Source organism: Diabrotica virgifera, chromosome 5, assembly GCF_917563875.1.
Source record: "Diabrotica virgifera virgifera chromosome 5, PGI_DIABVI_V3a".
NCBI lineage: Eukaryota > Metazoa > Arthropoda > Insecta > Coleoptera > Chrysomelidae > Diabrotica > Diabrotica virgifera.
This window is the reverse complement of record NC_065447.1, coordinates 76143753-76164380: the sequence shown is the minus strand read 5'-3', so window position 1 is coordinate 76164380 and position 20628 is coordinate 76143753. Positions and strand designations below refer to the sequence as shown.

Genomic DNA, 20628 nt, shown 5'->3' with positions numbered 1-20628 from the left:
GACGCTTAGGCCACACATTTACCTTCCCTTCGTCAAGGAAAAGGACCGAAAGACAGTTTCTAAATACTCAAACTGAGTAAAAATGAAAAAGATAAAAAAAAAGATCAAGGCAGGTTTTGTTTATATTTGATTCAGAGTTAGACCACCATCTCCATATAGCTATTTCAGCATCCTTATGCCTCATCGGTGAAGCTCAGAAGTCTCAACTCTGAAGGAAATACAAACAATTCTGCCAATTTAAGGCAAACCATCGCAATGCAATGAACCCACCTCTGAGACGCAATTCAGCGACATCTCTCGTATTACGAGGAAAACAACGAAAAGCCCCAGATGCAAAGTTTACTACCTTTTAAACAATTAGAATAATTGAAATAAAAATATAATAAACAATATTTTAAATCCAAGACTTTTCCAAGACTAAGAATTTGATATTCACCATTAGCGTGCATACGGGTAATATGATCGGTCATAGTACCCTTATGCGCGCTAATGGCGAATATTAAATTAATAATTGTATGTCAAAAAATGTGCAATAACTACGTCTTAAAACCCACCAAATTTCATTTGCATATCTCAACTGGTTTTAGAGCAGTAAATAAATCGTCAGTTTGTAATAAAAAATTCAACATCACGTATCTCGGAAACGAAACATTTGCAAACATACGTTTATAAAGCAAACTGTCATTATTTTTTCATGCAGAATTACTCCTTAAAGTTTGTCGCACTTATTTAGAAACACCGTGTATTGATGAAGAATATGTCTAGTTGTTAAAATACCTGATTTTCTTATTATCCAACATAAACAAATGAATCAAAAAACAGAATATTAAGGAAACTTAAAGCTGTAAAACCCAACATTTTAATTTCAGTATCTTACAAATGCCAGAATATTTCACAGGTGAGGCGAACGTTGAGAAAAAACACAATCGGTTTCGTACACCCGGTATACAATAAAAATGTATCTCTTTAGCAACAATATTATTACAGCAATATTATTAAAGAATCAGAGTATAACATATTAAAAAAATCAATTAAATCGATCAACAGGTTTAGGAAATACGAGACATCAAAAATCAGCAAATTTTTAAGTGGGCCGATTTCTATGCACGAAAGTTTACATACCATTTTCCATCCACATATTCATATACTATGCTGCGGGATTTCCTGAGATATTCTAAAAGTTTCTTTCCTCGTCCTAATAGCAGTGTGGAGATTCTGCTAATACCAATATGCTTTAATATTTTTTATTGGAACAGCTCTTAAATCCGCATTTTTGACTACTGCATGTTGTTACCTCCAATATATTACGAGGGTTGATTCGAGGGTGTTGAAGTACTCATCAAGTTACTTGGCTGCTAAATTTAGAAGTTTAGCTGGAAGGAAGGGAACTTTGGTTTTCGGGTTCCTGGTGAATTTTAATAACCTCCTTCGCTGTGTTCGTAGAATGTATCTTTTGTTCTTCTTGTTCCTCTTCTTATATTAGGCCTCTTGGCCTTTTCTTAACCGATTTTGAGCTTGTGTTCGTACCTGTGCTGTTGACTGCCAGCTATCTCGCCACCTTTTAAAGGGCCTTCCTATTGGTCTCTTGTCTGTTGGCTTCGAATCCCTGGCTATACGGGCTATTCTTTCGTTGTCCATTCTCGTCACATGTTGATTCCACTCTCGTCGTCTCTGTCTTCCCCATCGGACTATATCTTATATATTACAGAGATCTCTTATTCTGTCGTTCGGTATTCTGTCTCTCAGTGTTTTCCCAGTTATTGGCCTCAACGTTCTCATTTATGATGTTCGCAGTATCCTCTTGGTTTCTGCTGTGTCACATCTTGTTTCTATCGCGTACGTCATGATCGGTCTTACACATGATTTATATATGCGTATTTTCCCTTCCAGCCTCATATCTTTGTTTCTCCAGATGACATCCCTCAGACATCCTGACACGTAATTGGCTTTATTTGCTTGCTTTCGGACGCTCTCTTTAACATCTCCATAACTACATATTTCGACTCCCAGATATTGTAATCTCGAGACTTGTTCAACTAGTTCGTTGTTAATTACATCTTATAGGTTCCCTTGACACTACCAGGGATTTTGTCTTAGCTGTTGATATTTTCATGTTGTAGTTCTTCGCCACTGTATTGACAGTTTGTGCCACTCGGTGTAGGTTATCCTCGTTATCGGAGATTAAGATTGCGTCGTCAGCATAACAGAGGATTTTTATTTGTTTTTCTGCCATCTTATATCCTTTTCCAGTACCTTTAATGTTTTCTATGATTTTGTCCATTATTAAATTAAAAAGTAAAGGGCTCAAGCTATCTCCTTGTCTGATTCCCGAGTTGATTTCTACTTTCTATCTTTTGTTATGAGTTTCAATCCGATTTTGTATGCTGAAGATATTGGACCCGTGTTGAGCTGCCCCCCCCCCCCCACTTGCAAAAATCAAAAAACAAATGAGCTTTTTATGAGCTCTCATATTCCGCAAACTAAAAATTTTGAGCTCGTTCCACTGAGCAGGAATTTGATACCTTCGTGGGGGGGGCTGAGTCAGCCCCCCACTACTTAAAAATAGGAATATTGAATCGGTTTTTGCGGCAGAATTACGAGCTATTTATGAGCTCTTGAAATTATATAGTTTCGATTTTTGAGCTCATCCCCTTCACCCCCAAACAACCCTTTAATTGATTTAACCTACGAGAAAAATGCTGAGAAAACTTAAAATATATCGTATTGCGGATATAATTCCTATAGCTTCTATACTCTAAGAATAAACTATTAAATCACGTGCATTTCGATTATTGAGCTACAACCCCTTCGCAAGAAAACCACCCTATCTTCCCGGCTTAAGAGAAAATTGTACTTAAAATGCATTAAACTAATTATTTGGCGACTACATATCATTTAATAATTTATAAGCTTCCAAATTACGCGCATTTAGATCAGTAAATTGCAATTTATTTTGTATAGTGCAGTCACTGAAGGTAAAAATCAACGATTACCTTCAATTTCGGTGAACCTTCATCGATTTTCACGAAAATTGGTCAGTGGTTAGAGGATACGTCAAGAAACAAAGGTGACATGGTACCACCTTGCGCCATTACCCTGAGGGTGGATACCGCCCCTTCTCGGGGGTGAAAATTATTTTATTAAAAATAACTGCACAAATCAATAAAAGAACAAATTAAAAGCAAAATTTATTATATAAAGTTAATAAAATAAGTCAATACTTTTTAGGTTATTACAGATCAAAGATTTTAATTATTCGTGAAAATAATGCATGTTATGAAGCAGTTTTTCGTAAATCACTGAAAAACTGTATGTTTTTACAAAAAGTTAATAGTAGTTTAATTCGTATAGCTTATATTCTAAGAATAAACTCTTAAATCACGCGCCTTTCGATTATAGAGCTACAACCCCTTCGTAAGAAAACCATCCCATATTCCCGGCTTAAGAGAGAGTTGTACTTACAATAATTTAAATTAATTATTTGGCGACTACATATCGTTTAATAATTTATGAGCTTGCAAAATATACGCATCTCAATTATTGAATTGCCATTTTCTTTCTATAGTGCAGTCACTGAAGGTAAAAATCAACTATGACCTTCGATTTCGGTAAATCTCCATTCATTTTCAAGAATTAACAATATCATATTGGGGTTTTAACATGGGGTACATGTCACCCCTTCTCGGGGGTAAAAATTACTTTATTAAAAATAACCCCACAAATCGAGAGATGGACAAATTGTAAGCAAAATTTGTTATATAATGTGATTAAAATAAATCAATACTTTTTGAGTTATTAAAGATCAAATATTTTAATTTTTGTGAAAGAAAATGCCATGCTTTAAAGCGATTTTTCATAAAGAACTCAAAAACTGTAAGTTTTTACAAAAAAGTGTTCATTACTAAAATTGAAGCTAATAAAAAATATAATAAATTGCTTACTTGAAAAACCCCTTAATGTTAATTTAAAGTAAGTTATTGGTAATTAAATGTATATTTTTCCGGCGACTATTCAAATCTAAGGATTCAAGCTTAAATAACGGGAAAGAGATGCGTTTTATAACACTCAGGTACTAAATACTTGTCAAAGTACTTAAAAATACCTATCAAAAATGAGCTCCGGAAATAGTTGATAGCATCAAAATCCACTCACCAATTTTCGTGAAAATGAATGGAGATTTACCGAAATCGAAGGTCATAGTTGATTTTTACTTTCAGTGACTCCACTACAGAAAGAAAATGGCAATTTAATCATTGAGATCCGTATATTTTGCGAGCTCATAAATTATTAAACGATATCTAGTCGCCAAATAATTTATTTAAATTATTTTAAGTACAACTCTCTCTTAAGCCGGGAATATGGGATGGTTTTCTTGCGAAGGGGTTGTAGCTCAATAATCGAAAGGCGCGTGATTTAAGAGTTTATTCTTAGAATATAAGCTATACGAATAAAAGTACTATTAACTTTTTTGTAAAAACTTACAGTTTTTCAGTGATTTACGAAAAATCGCTTCAAAACATGCATTTTTTTCACGAATAATTAAAATTTTTGATCTTTAATAACTTAAAAATATTGACTTATTTTAATAACTTTATATAATAAATTTTGCTAATAATTTGTTCTTTTATAGATTTGTGCAGTTATTTTTTATAAAATAATTTCCACCCCCGAGAAGGGGCGGTATCCACCCTCAGGGTAAAGGCGCAAGGTGGTACCATGTCACCTTTGTTTCTTGACGTATCCTCTAACCACTGACCAATTTTCGTGAAAATCGATGAAGGTTCACCGAAATTGAAGGTAATCGTTGATTTTTACTTTCAGTGACTGCACTATACAAAATAAATTGCAATTTACTGATTTAAATGCGCGTAATTTGGAACCTTATAAATTATTAAATGATATGTAGTCGCCAAATAATTAATTTAATGCATTTTAAGTACAACTTTCTCTTAAGCCGGGAAGATAGGGTGGTTTTCTTGCGAAGGGGTTGTAACTCAATAATCGAAATGCACGTGATTTAATAGTTTATTCTTAGAGTATATACGCTATAGGAATTATATCCGCAATACGATATATTTTAAGTTTTCTCAGCATTTTTCTCTTAAGTTAAATCAATTAAAGGGTTGTTTGGTGGTGAAGGGGATGAGCTCAAAAATCGAAACTATATAATTTCAAGAGCTCATAAATAGCTCGTAATTCTGCCGCAAAAACCGATTCAATATTCCTATTTTTAAGTAGTGGGGGGGGGCTGACTCAAGTATTAAATTCCTGCTCAGTGGAACGAGCTCAAAATTTTTAGTTTGCGGAATATGAAAGCTCATAAATAGCTCATAAATCAGGGCTATTTGTTTTTTAATTTTTGCAAGTGGGGGGGGGGCAGCTCAACACGGGTAGATATTGGCTATTTATTGGATCAGTGCTGACATATAATCACGTCTTTTTCCTATTATTGTTTTCAGGATTTTCGTCTTGGTTGTCATGATTTGATTAATCAGTATTTTGTTGAGGGCTAGGTAGATTCTGGCTTTGTATTCGATTGTTAGCCTAGTGTATGTTTTGTAGGTGTGCAGAAGAGTAACATGGTTAGTGTTCCCAAATTCACCACTTAATGCTTGCACGAGGTTAGCAACGTTTCTTACCTTGTTTAGGGTGTTTTCGATGTCAGTGCGCCATTTGAGTGTCTTTGAAAATTCAACATCCAAGTAGGATATTGGCAGTCTAAATTTCTGCATTGAACTCGTTAATCTGTTCAAGGTTTAGACGAGAACATTTGGAATGTCTGAACAATATCAATTGTGTTTTTATTGAGTTTAGATTTATTCTCCAGCTATTCACCACTGGACTATAGAGTCGAGCTGTGCTTGTGTTTTGTTGAACACATAGTCTATCAGCGGCTTTAACAAGGATAGCCCAAGCGGGGATGTAGGAGTGTTTTATTCTCAGGAAAGGAATTGGTACTAAGGCTTGGTATAGATTTTCGGTCTGACCAGCGTGCCAGATCTGATCGAATGATTACTGGATATCTAGAAAGATGCCGATAGCTTTCCTGCTGTGTTGATTAATTGCCTTAGAGGTGTAGGTTGCTGCTTTTTCAATGTGTTGTGAGTGAAGTGACCTGCTCTGAATCCAAATTCAGTGTTGGGCATGATATGGTGTGTTTCTAGGTATTCTACGAGTCTTATGGTGTGGCTGTTCTTATACAGGGTGTTAGTAAATAAGTATGAAAAATTTTAAGGGCTAATTCTACATGAAAAATTAATGATAGGTTGCTCTATAAACATATGTCCGCAAATGCTTAGTTTCGGAGATACGGGGTGTTGAAATTTTTATTTCAAACTGCCATTTAATTTATTGCTCTAAGACCAGTTGAGCTATGAAAATGAAATTTGGTGAGTTTTAGGAGGTAGTCATTACGAATTTTATGACATACAATTAAGAATTTTGTATTCATCATTGGCGCGCCTACGGGCAATGGTCTGAATTATTTTAAAGAAAAAAATAGTACGCCATTAAGATATTTCGAATTAGAAATTATTTTTAAATTGCACGTCTAATTTATGATAAAAAAACTTTTTTTGCCTTTTTCTCATATGATGCACCGTTTTTATGCAGAAAAATAAAACATCTTGGCGCATATTTTCCATTTCTTAATACATCATCAAGAACTATCCAATATAATAATACTAAACTAGAACAATAACAGAAAATATGACTAATAACATTTCAACTAGGTGCAAAGCTGCAAAAAATATTTAAAATGGTCTCCTTTACAGGTAACAGAAGAATTTTATATTCATCATTGGCGCGCGTACGGGTAATGGTCTGAATTTTTTGAAGAAAAAAATAGTACGCCTCTGAAACATATCAAACTAAAACTCATTTTTGAATTCCTCGTTCAATTGACTACAAAAAATCTTTCTTGCCTTTTTTTCATATGCGGCGCCGATTTTATGCAAACAATTGAACATCTTAACGTTTACAAAGTATTTGAACTAAGTTTCTATGAATATGGAAACTACCTCAAATACTTGGTAAGCGTTAAGATGTTTTATTTTTTTGTATAAAAACGGCGCCCCGTATGAAAAAAAGGAAAGACAGATTTTTTGTCGTAAATTGAACGAGGAATTCAAAAATAATTTTTAGTTTGACATATCTCAGTGGCGTACTATTTTTTTCTTCAAAAAATTCAGACCATTACCCGTACGCGCGCCAATGATGAATATAAAATTCTTCTGTTATCTGTAAAAGAGATCATTTTAAACATTTCTTGCAGCTTTGCACCTAGTTGAAATCTTATTAGTAATATTTTCTGTTATTGTTCTAGTTTAGTATTATTATATTGGATAGTTCTTGATGATGTATTAAGAAATTAAAAATACGCGCCAAGATGTTTTATTTTTCTGCATAAAAACGGTGCGTCATATGAAAAAAAGGCAATAAAGGTTTTTTATCATAAATTAGACGTGTAATTTAAAAATAATTTTTAATTCGAAATAGCTCAGTGTCGTACTATTTTTTTCTTTAAACAAATTCAGACTATTGCCCGTAGGCGCGCCAATGATGAATACAAAATTCTAAATTGTATGTCAAAAAATTCGTAATACTTACCTCCTAAAACTCACCAAATTTCATTTTCATAGCTCAACAGGTCTTAGAGCAATAAATAAATTGGCAGTTTGAAATAAAAATTTCAACACCCCGTATCTCCGAAACTAAGCATTTCCGGACATATGTTTATAGAGCAAACTGGTATTAATTTTTTCATGTAGAATTAGCCCTTAAAATTTTTCATACTTATTTACTAACACCCTGTATATTTCTAATATATTATAGGCAATACATATCAGTAATATTTAACTATATATTCGTGCTTTAATTTAAATTTACTACAAATTGACACGTGTTACTTCACCTTCTTGTCGATTAAACCCTCTTCCCTTTTTTGTTAGAATGCTTCTATCATGTACTTTTCTAAATAAATTGTTTTTTCAGATTTGTATGTGCCACATCGGGAACATGTATTAAAGCTGAAGATAGATGTGATGGTAAGGTAGACTGTCCAGATGGTAGTGATGAATTTTCAGATTGTAAAACGGCAGTACAGTAAGTACAGAAATCTAACATAACAAAGACTTTTTTGCATAACAAAAACCAAAATTCTTCGAAAATTCATAATTTTTATTTACTGCTTATCTGTCTTCAGTACATAAAGTATGTTATAATACCCACTTTTAATAGAAACAGTCATTATAAACAAAATACACTTATTAAGTAGATGATTCGGTATAAGGTCTATTTGCAAAGATCTGTTTAATGGATAAAAATTATTGGATATGTAATTTAAGAGCATACAGTAACGCGTCATCAATATACATAACTTCTGGAGATAGTATCATACCTTTTTTCGTAAGGTCTGTGAAACTGTGGCAACAGTGGTAATCTTTGACATTATGTAAGATGAATATGTTGACAATTATACTCATAGGCGCGCTACATGGAAGTAATAGAAAACAATTTTATTATTAGTAAATAAATATTTATAAAAATAAACCAAAATCGGTGAAAATTTTATGTTAACATAGGTATTTGCACGAAATAATAATAATAAATAATCATTTCGTTGTGAAGCGAAACAAGAGCCGTATAATTTTATTTACTTCATAGAGCGCCAAAAGCACTCTAACTAGTTTCAACCCTTTTGTTTAAATAGAACTTTAAATGAACTTTTCCCATTTTTTAAACCATTGATAATATTTTTAGTATAAAAATCCTCCTAAAACTTTATACAGGGTGATCAAAGAAATATACAGGGTCCTCCATAACACGGTGCCAAACCAAATTTATGTTTTTTTAAATGGAACACCCTTTTATTCAAAATCTGGTTTCTCTACATTTTTCTGATTCTAGAAATATAACACTTGTCTAGGGTTATACTGAGTGTTTCAAAGTTACGAGCACTTTTATTAAAAAATCATACTGATTTGATCGCCCTGTATGTTTCGAACGGTGTAATATAAACTTATTTTTTTAATGCTTTTGACTGTCAATATTAAAGTAGTTTTGCAACAATGTACAATTTTTTTATAACTACACAAATTGTATACAGGGTAAGTCAAAATGTAAATACAAGATTTTCTTCATAATTTTAAATGGAACACCCTATATTTTATATTATTATCAAAAAGTTCTATCACTATACTTACATATCTTTTAAATATTCTCTATACCTAATATTATTAGTTTTCGAGATATTTTAATTTTATTGTTGATAACAGCATGTATTACTTAGTTATTAATAACAATACTTCAATTTATTAAAATTTATTAAAAAAACTAAATTAAATAAAAGAAATGTCCAACGTACTTCTTATGTTATAAAAGGTGTTCAAAATGACCTCCCATAACGTCTACACAAGCCTGGAGACGAGTTTCGAAAGACCTACTGATGTTTGTAAGCATTTGTTGTGTGACACTTTGAAAGGCGTTTTGAATCATTATTTTCATATCGTCAACTATTGTTGGAGGTGCCCTATACACTACGTCTTTAATATAACCGCAAAAAAAGAAGTCACCTTCGTTTAATTCTGGTGATCTGGGTGGCCAGTGAACTGGCCCATCTCTTCCTATCCATCTTTCAGGAAATAGTTCATCGAGTTCACCGTTGACAAGTGCGTTTTGGTGAGCAAGGGGTCCGTCGTGAAGGTACCACATATGTTGGCGGATGTTTAATGGTACATTTTCAAGTAGAATAGGTAAATGATTCACTAGAAAATTTAAATAAACCTCACCATTTATCGATTCCTCAAAGGAAAAAGGAACTATAACGTAATTGCCTATGATTCCACCCCAAACATTTAAGGACCATCTCGTTTGACTATGTGTCTGAGCACAGTACGGATTGGTTATGGAATGATAATGAAAATTGTGTCTGTTTACACTACCATTTTTGTGGAATGTTGCCTCGTCTCCACAAAAAAGGACAAACTCAAAAAAATCTCTCAGTATAAATATTTGTTTTTGTGACCATTGACAAAATTGTACTCTTCGTTCGAAATCATCCCCAACAAGTTCCTGATGTAACTGTATGATATGGGTGCATATTGTTTTTCTTGAGTATGTTTTGGATAGATCCATAACTTATATCTTGCTCTCTTGTAATATTTTGAATACTTGTATGAGGATTTTCTGTAACAGGCAGTAAAACATTTAATTCATTTTCATCCGTAATAATGATTTTTGTTTTTTCCTTTGCTTCATAAACAGAACCAGTACGACTAAACCTGTCTAATAAGTTGTCAAATGCTCTCTTATTTGGTTGTTGACGCTATGGACACCGTTCCTTATAAATTCTTGTGGCAACTAATGAGTTTTTGAAACACTCTCCTAAAATCCGTATAATGTCTGTCATTTCTTCACGACTAAAATTCATTGTTAGGTAACAATTATAACAATATGGCAAACAATTATAATCAATAACAAAAGTAAAAATGTACAGATAATTAAAATCTTACATCTGACAGTTCTTGTGTCAATTACTTCAAACAAATGTAACAAAAATAAAAAAAAACTTCTGTTGGAGTGAAAGTAAAGAGAAAGATATACTCCAACAGAAGTAAGGAAAAAAAAAGAAAGAAAAGAACTAGGTATAAAAATGAAGAGAGAGAGTGGGGTGTGTGTAAAGAGGTGGATGAAGTGACTTCTACGTTGAGAAGCCGCAATAGGAAAAATAAAAAAAAATACTACTAAAGTGCAGTAGTACTGGAGAAAGGGGAATTAGAAGGGATAGAAGTAGAAGTGGGAAGAGACAGAGGCAAACTGAATAGAGTTGGCTAGCTATAGATGCAAGAGAGCAACTTGACACTCAAGGATGGATACGGCTCGTTTGCATGCCTGTCGAAGAACAGAAGCTCTATATAGATAGTAATGATGACTAAAAGATGAAATAATAAAATAAGAATAATGTACTGAAAATGAATGGAGATGACTAATGACTAAAAACGAACAAAATAAATAAAACTAACTAATCATGGGCGCCATGAAAATGATCTTCGATCATTCTCCCAGGTATCTTACACTGCTGTCAAATATTAAATATATTAAACCTGTAATAATGAACATAAAGGAGTAATAAAAATAAATGATATACAAAATAAATAAACATTTATTAAAATGAACTACCAGATTTTTAACAATCTCTGAGTTAAACAAGTTCATATTATGTGACTCTAACATGACAAAAGTTTGCAAAAGTTATGTTCAACCTAAGATAACAACAATGTTACCTGTTACAAAATTACATGTATAAGTACCTTTCACTAACATATAGGGTACAAAATTACATAAGTCTTCTACCAAATGGTTATAGTACGCCTGCTACGTACAACTAAAGGAAACTGACAAAGATGAAAATACTACAAATAAATAGGCCCAAGCCTCACTAAGGGAAAATACAATAATGAATAAATAAAGTTAAATATACAATTGACTAAAGTAGAAATGAAGTTGAGATAAATACCGACGATGACCTAAATTAACCGAACAAATGGAATAAAGCGAATAACAGTAAAATATTTGGGAAACAAGCTAGTAATATTAAAAAAATAAATTTACCCGAATTACATAAACCAATATCAAAGCAATAATAAAATATTAAAAACCTAATTTTCTCTAGGCTTATTCCTGTGCACAAGAAGTTACCGTAGATACAAAGTTTGGGAACCAAATAATCTAATATACAAATATGTCAAAAAAACCAGAGGTAACCTAAATCTGGAAAAAAACAGTGTATTTAACAGATAGTCTGAAATATAAAAAAAATCAATAGTTACTACAACACCTCACTAAATGTTCCCAAACGAGGTTGCGGTTGCATCCTAGAAAATGATTCCTGTAGGCCCAGGTGCCAAGACGAAAATTGAGCTGGAACGCTCCCATAGCTTGTTCCCAAAAAGACGTATTCCCAATGGTGACTTGACTGTGGCTGTAGTGGTTTCCCTAGGTGGTCAAATAAGGTCTATGACTTCATGGTAGGGTTTCTCCCAAATGGCTAAAAAACATTCCCAGTTTTATTTCTCATTTTAAACATGAGCAAAAAGTAAAGGGAAGAAGAAATACTTTTTAGAAGCAATAGTATAGAAAAACCGACCATTAAAACTGGAACAAAAACCAATCTCAGGTAACCTTGAACTGTTTTGAGTGTGAATACATGGACAAATGACATTGAAATGATTTATTTGAGGAAATATCTGTAAAAATATATTGAATTTATAAAATATTGGATGTCGAATAATTTAAAACCTACAGAGAAATGGTAATTATTTTCAATATTAATTTGAGGACATCAAAAATGTTTGGTTATATAGAAAAACCGACCATTAAAACTGGAACAAAAACCAATCTCAGGTAACCTTGAACTGTTTTGAGTGTGAATACATGGACAAATGACATTGAAATGATTTATTTGAGGAAATATCTGTAAAAATATATTGAATTTATAAAATATTGGATGTCGAATAATTTAAAACCTACAGAGAAATGGTAATTATTTTCAATATTAATTTGAGGACATCAAAAATGTTTGGTTATGTAAAACCAAAAACCACATTAATATAAAAGATCGATATAAAGATAATATAAAGATCGAAATAATCTACATCCTTCCCTTAATAGATTGACTAAGAAAGTTTAAAAATGAACCAAGTATATCTAATGTTCCATAACAAAAAACAAAGCTATACATAAAAAAAATTATTATGAAAAAGTAGATCTCACCGAATGATTCCTATTTAGACTCCAACAGGAGTTGTCACCCACATGTCTCCTCACTCCAGACAATCCTTGGTGGTAACTTTTTACTTTACTTTAAATTGCTTGATGTTATAAAATCAGTTGGATGAAATCATCCGCCATTCTATATGGTACCTCTATTCGACACAACAGCCAACAGTCAAGTAAAGAACGAGAGGCGCTTCTCCGCCAAGGTAAACGTCAAACTCTCTCAGAAAACGAAATCATTCTCGATAGGTGGAGTACGTTCCATCACCGAGGTATGACGTCACCCCAGTAGTCCTATACGAGAAATTAGAGAATTTAAATGGAGACCGAGGAAAAATAATTATAATAATAATTAAAGAGCTAATTTTGTAACGTGACCGTTACAATCCCCTTCTACTCGGGAAAAAAAAATTTTATCCATAAATTTTTTTTTTTTTCTAAACTTCAAAATATTAACAACTAAATTTACAATAGTCTAACAATCCACGTTTATTCGCAAGGTTACCACTAAGCATAAACTAATGGTCAAGGAAAAATCAATAAATATATGACTCAAATTCATACTAAAATGTTACTATGTTACTCTCTGTTACCAATATTAATATTGCTTCAAAAACCAAACAAACTAAATATTGTACTAAAGTTCATAATAATAACTAAGTGTCGAATTGGGCACTAAAACCAAAATTGAGCTATCCATGGACATCAGATTTATAAAGGATATATCCAAGGACGGAACAACCAGGAAAAGGTGTGAGCCAATTCGAACCATATCAAAAGCAAATGCACCCAAGTGAATAAAAAAAAATCAGTAACTAAAATAAGTAAAGAATTGAACACTTAATCCAAAATTGAACTAACAATGGACACCAGATTCATAATAGTATATCCAGAGAAGAACAATCAGGAAGATTTATGGAACAACTCTCACTAATGCCAAATAATACCAATAATAAACATACCAAAGGAATCCAAAACTCAATAACCAAAATAGATGTGGAATCGGACATTTAATCCAAAGTCGAACTATCAGTGGACACCAGATTCATAAAAGGTATATCCAAAGAAGAACGACCAGGCAAATTTATGGACCAATTCACACCAATACTAAACCACATAAACAGATCAGGTCTACGTACACCCACATCCGGTAATACGAACCTATCCAACCAAATACACAAAATAAATGAAGAATCGGACACTTATCCAGAATCGGACTATCAATGGACACCAGATTTATATAGGAGTATATCCAAAGAAGAACGATCAGGCAAATTTATGGACCAATTCTTACTAATACTAAATAAACTAAATTATTGGATCCAATGGTAACTAATACTGAACAAAATAAATAAATTAGGTCTACATACACCCTCATCCGGTAATATGAACCTATCCAAACTAAGTAATCAAAATAAGTCAGAATAAATATTGCTAACAGACTAAGTAACAGAGATGTAACCTAACTAAATCAAAAGTAAGATAAATACCTAAAGTGTATTGACTAAGATATTATAGAAAATACATAACTTAATTCATGCTGGTATTCGCGAACTATAGCATGTTGCTACCACAGATGTATGAGAATAACCAGACTCAGATAAGGTACCAATAACGTAAGAATAAGTAAGAAAGAAAAAGAATACATGATGAACTCGTAAGTTCTATGACACTATGATAAGTGATAGGCAAAAAAAATATGTGATAGGGTATAGGAAAAAAAATAGGATAAGTGATAAGAAAAAAAAATTGACGAGAACGGGCAACCAATTTTAATTAAAACTGCAGATTCATGCGCTCTCACATACGTGGAATTATTCAGGAAATATTCCAGAATCTGAATAGCAAGACTAATGCCTAAGGAAAGAAGTGGGAATATACTCAAATGAACAACTCATCTGTCTAAACACTCCCAATACTGACTTAACGAACCTACTATGTATAGGGATGGCCTAAGCATTGATTTATAAACAAGTGCGCAAGATATTTATCCATGTTTACTCATCAACTCAAAGTACAAACATACTATGAAGTAAAAGACCTAATATGAACTAAATACTTCCCTATCTAATGGTAAAAATGTAACTGGAATAATTGGACTAATTACAGAAGAATGGTTAGGAAATGTGGCCAACATTTCCTGACCAGAAATATTATGATGAAAAAAAAAACATCTGCGTACTCAGCCATGAAAGACATAGATCACGAAGTCAATCGAACAGCAGTGATCAGTTGCTGAGCAACAACCTCGAACCCACGCATTCACAAATGAGAGTATCAACAGAGTAATGACAAACTAGTCCAAAAGAAGAAATCAATACATACATCATCCATACATACCTACCTCATTCATACATACATACATTATCCATACCTACATACATCATCCATACATACATACATTATGCATACAACCACATACCATGCATACATTCAGACTTAGAGACTTAAGAATCCGTACATACCTCAAACTTCCAAACTAATTCCAGAATCATAGTGTGTAGGATATAAGGATATAAATTATTATAAAGTGTTTAAGATATTGGAGACAAATGTTAATAGAGTAACCCAATAACAAATTATAAACCACAACATCTTTCCACTATGGCAAATCCAAGAACAAAATATAGAAATAATATAAAAAAAATAGTAAGTAATCAAATATTCAAAATATATCACATAAACTGAGATATAGTAGTGTACATTATGATAAGTTCCATAGTTCCATACAAAATATCAATATTAAACCAACGTACTTGTCTGAGCTTACATATTGAAAAGTGCACCATTAATAATGCAACAAAATGATAAGCTCATAAACGAGAGTACTACATAATAATTAAATTAATAAATAATAAATTAAAAGTCATCGACAACAAAGCCAAAAGATGAAATCGAGTAATGTAGGTACCTGCACTACCTGATGATTAAAAACATTAGATTAAAATATAACAATAAAAATTGAGCTAAAGGCAAACCAAAGAAGAGATTGGCTCAACCACTGTTAAGTCAATCTTCTTCTGAGTATTGTTCTAAAACTTAATAGACAAATAAGGACTATTATCAATGCTTCTTAGCTAACAAAAAATTTATATTCACATCTCAACCCAAAGCATCTGATTTATATAAGCATTATATTATGGTACCCACACTGGTATAATATTATTATCAACATTAACAAACTAGAAGGTGAGATGGATAATGGAACTACTTTACTATACAATTTATCATTGTAATGTTTAACACTACCAATTAAAGAAATTAAATTTGGATGACCATCTGTAATCATCCGAACCATGCGAATTCAACGTATCATGTATAGAAGCTAATGTTGTGGACCGATATTGCCTTGTGGTGTGTGCCTGTCTTACCAAACAACCCAAATATCAAAAATAACAAATATAAAATATAATCTAAAGTTTGTAAGACAAAGATACATATGGAGAAAATATTAGCGACACACCAACAAATCAAAATGCCAGCAAAATATATAAATAATCAAATCAATAAATTAAATAAAATACCTAAATACTGAAAATAATTTCCAGTTAGGTGTAAAATATAACCACACTAGAAAAAAAATATATGCATATAGTCAATAATTAATTGTACGTGCAAACATACTACTATTGGTAGAAGGACTAAAAATCCATAATAATAGAACATAATGTCAGTCATGTATACTCATTCTAAATACACAAATAAGTTTCCAATAAAAATACAAAATTCAAACTAAAATATGAGCTGTACCACTAAAACTAAAAATGAGGTATCGAAATAAACTAATCAAAACCAAAAGCAGTATAAGTCTACCTGTTTAGTATTAATAAAATTTTAAAGACCAAAAATAAATCAGAAGTAACATGTATACAAAGATATCAAAAAGTTAATAATACAAAAATTCCAATAAAATAAAAATGAACTAAAAGAACTACTGTCTTAAAACCATAAACGGTTGGCACCACGCATTGGGCAGCCAGTGTAACAAAAATAAGAAAACTTCTGTTGGAGTGAAAGTTAAAAAGAAAGATATAAGTACTCCAACAGAAGTAAGGAAAAAAAAAGAATTAAGACTAGGTAGCTAAATAGTTGTAGCTGAAAAGAAGAGAGTGTGGGGTGTGTAAAGAAAAGGATGAAGTGACTTCTACGTTGAGAAGCCGCAATAGGAAAAATAAAAAAAAAAATACTACTAAAGTGCAGTAGTACTGAAGAAAGGGGAATTAGAAGGGATAGAAGTAGAAGTGGGAAGAGACAGAGGCAAACTGAATAGAGTTGGCTAGCTATAGATGCAAGAGAGCAACTTGACACTCAAGGATGGATACGGCTCGTTTGCATGCCTGTCGAAGAACAGTAGCTCTATATAGATAGTAATGATGACTAAAAGATGAAATAATAAAATAAGAATAATGTACTGAAAATGAATGGAGATGACTAATGACTAAAAACGAACAAAATAAATAAAACTAACTAATCATGGGCGCCATGAAAATGATCTTCGATCATTCTCCCAGGTATCTTACACTGCTGTCAAATATTAAATATATTAAACCTGTAATAATGAACATAAAGGAGTAATAAAAATAAATGATATACAAAATAAATAAACATTTATTAAAATGAACTACCAGATTTTTAACAATCTCTGAGTTAAACAAGTTCATATTATGTGACTCTAACATGACAAAAGTTTGCAAAAGTTATGTTCAACCTAAGATAACAACAATGTTACCTGTTACAAAATTACAGGTATAAGTACCTTTCACTAACATATAGGGTACAAAATTACATAAGTCTTCTACCAAATGGTTATAGTACGCCTGCTACGTACAACTAAAGGAAACTGACAAAGATGAAAATACAACAAATAAATAGGCCCAAGCCTCACTAAGGGAAAATACAATAATGAATAAATAAAGTTAAATATACAATTGACTAAAGTAGAAATGAAGTTGAGATAAATACCGACGATGACCTAAATTAACCGAACAAATGGAATAAAGCGAATAACAGTAAAATATTTGGGAAACAAGCTAGTAATATTAAAAAAATAAATTTACCCGAATTACATAAACCAATATCAAAGCAATAATAAAATATTAAAAACCTAATTTTCTCTAGGCTTATTCCTGTGCACAAGAAGTTACCGTAGATACAAAGTTTGGGAACCAAATAATCTAATATACAAATATGTCAAAAAAACCAGAGGTAACCTAAATCTGGAAAAAAACAGTGTATTTAACAGATAGTCTGAAATATAAAAAAAATCAATAGTTACTACAACACCTCACTAAATGTTCCCAAACGAGGTTGCGGTTGCATCCTAGAAAATGATGCACCAGGATGGTGCGACCCCATGACTCCTGTAGGCCCAGGTGCCAAGACGAAAATTGAGCTGGAACGCTCCCATAGCTTGTTCCCAAAAAGACGTATTCCCAATGGTGACTTGACTGTGGCTGTAGTGGTTTCCCTAGGTGGTCAAATAAGGTCTATGACTTCATGGTAGGGTTTCTCCCAAATGGCTAAAAAACATTCCCAGTTTTATTTCTCATTTTAAACATGAGCAAAAAGTAAAGGGAAGAAGAAATACTTTTTAGAAGCAATAGTATAGAAAAACCGACCATTAAAACTGGAACAAAAACCAATCTCAGGTAACCTTGAACTGTTTTGAGTGTGAATACATGGACAAATGACATTGAAATGATTTATTTGAGGAAATATCTGTAAAAATATATTGAATTTATAAAATATTGGATGTCGAATAATTTAAAACCTACAGAGAAATGGTAATTATTTTCAATATTAATTTGAAGACTTCAAAAATGTTTGGTTATGTAAAACCAAAAACCACATTAATATAAAAGATCGATATAAAGATAATATAAAGATCGAAATAATCTACATCCTTCCCTTAATAGATTGACTAAGAAAGTTTAAAAATGAACCAAGTATATCTAATGTTCCATAACAAAAAACAAAGCTATACATAAAAAAAATTATTATGAAAAAGTAGATCTCACCGAATGATTCCTATTTAGACTCCAACAGGAGTTGTCACCCACATATCTCCTCACTCCAGACAATCCTTGGTGGTAACTTTTTACTTTACTTTAAATTGCTTGATGTTATAAAATCAGTTGGATGAAATCATCCGCCATTCTATATGGTACCTCTATTCGACACAACAGCCAACAGTCAAGTAAAGAACGAGAGGCGCTTCTCCGCCAAGGTAAACGTCAAACTCTCTCAGAAAACGAAATCATTCTCGATAGGTGGAGTACGTTCCATCACCGAGGTATGACGTCACCCCAGTAGTCCTATACGAGAAATTAGAGAATTTAAATGGAGACCGAGGAAAAATAATTATAATAATAATTAAAGAGCTAATTTTGTAACGTGACCGTTACACAAAGCCACCTTAAACAAGAACTTGCAGCAATTTATAGTTCCCATTTCTTCGCAAAAAATTAATATCATTTTGTTAGTAAATATAAAATTGACGTTATTGTATAGAATTTACCATAAAATTGGAGAAAAAATGAAATGCAGTCTAATTTTAATTACAAACTCATTGGAGGTTTCTAATTGTAATTAATTTACTATAATAAAGGTATCTATGAGTTATCAACAATAAAACTAAAATATCTCGAAAACTAATAACTTTAGGTATAGGGAATATTTAAAAGATATGCAAGTATAATGAAAGAACTTTTCGATGGTAATATAAAATACAGGGTGTTCCATTTAAAAATATGAAGAAAATCTTTTATTTGAATTTTGACTTACCCTGTATAAAATTTGTGTAGTGATAACAAAATTGTACGTTGCTGCAAAACTACTTTAATCTTGACAGTCAACAACAGTAAAAAAATAAGTTTATATTATACTGTTAGAATCATACAGGGTGATCAAATCAGTATGATTTTTTGATAAAAGTGCTCATAACTTTGAAACACTCAGTATAACCCTAGACAGGTGTTATATCATTTTAATCAGAAAAATGTAGAGAAACCAGATTTTGAATAAAATACAGGGTGTTCCATTTAAAAAAATATAACTTTAGTTTGGCACCGTGTTATGGAGAACCCTGTATATTTCTCACTAATTTTAAAATGTGTACATTAAAGGTGTCTATTAACAACTTTTTTTCATATATTTTAATATAACAGATATATTGGACTTTGTCACAGAAATTGATCACCCTGTATACCTAGTCGCATTAGAATTCGAAATATTTTTACGTAAAATATACTTACCTACATATAACTAAAACTAACAATTAACAATAATCAATTTTTTCAAATTGGCCAAAAACTTAGTTCTATTACACAAAAATATAATAAATTAACTATAAATAAACACTACAATGCGCAGAAATAGAAGAACACCAGAAAAGACATGATAATTTTAACACACATAAAAATTAAGGAATTAACTCAGAACAACAGAAAAAGAAAACCGGGAATACTAAAAGATACAGATGGGAAACTTGTGTTGAGTACTAACGAAAAATTAAAGAGATGGACAGAATACATAAATGAATTGTTCAAAGACAATAGAACAGAGCAGATGGAAGTCGAAGTAGAAGATGATACGGTATTGAAGATATTAAAAGAAGAAATTAAATCGGCATTAAAAAACAGCAAAAATGGTAAAGCAGTAGGTCCAGACCAAATCCCAGTAGAAAGCTTAAAATGCATAAATGATGAAACCTTATGACATTATCGTAGACTTGTTTAACACAGTGTACAAAACAGGAAACATACCAAAACAATGGTTACTCTCAACCTTTTGTGCTATCCCTAAAAATACAAACGCTAAAGATTGCAGTGAATACAGAACAATATCATTAATAAG

At 32.0% G+C, this 20628-nt stretch overlaps 1 protein-coding gene and 1 long non-coding RNA gene across 2 annotated transcripts in view; one reads left to right on the top strand and one right to left on the bottom strand.

Moving 5' to 3' along the window:
• Nucleotides 1-20628, top strand: part of LOC114326691 (modular serine protease) — a 176779-nt gene that overhangs the window by 52063 nt on the left and 104088 nt on the right. The window contains exon 3 of the mRNA XM_028275106.2: nucleotides 7993-8103. Coding sequence (XP_028130907.2) covers nucleotides 7993-8103 — 111 coding nt within the window. The remainder of the gene's footprint in view (nucleotides 1-7992; nucleotides 8104-20628) is intronic.
• On the bottom strand, nucleotides 11144-19204 carry LOC114326682 (uncharacterized). Its single transcript, XR_007697899.1, has 2 exons — nucleotides 12772-19204; nucleotides 11144-12046 (listed from the first exon to the last, which is right to left on the bottom strand). It is a non-coding gene; the product is annotated as an uncharacterized LOC114326682 (long non-coding RNA).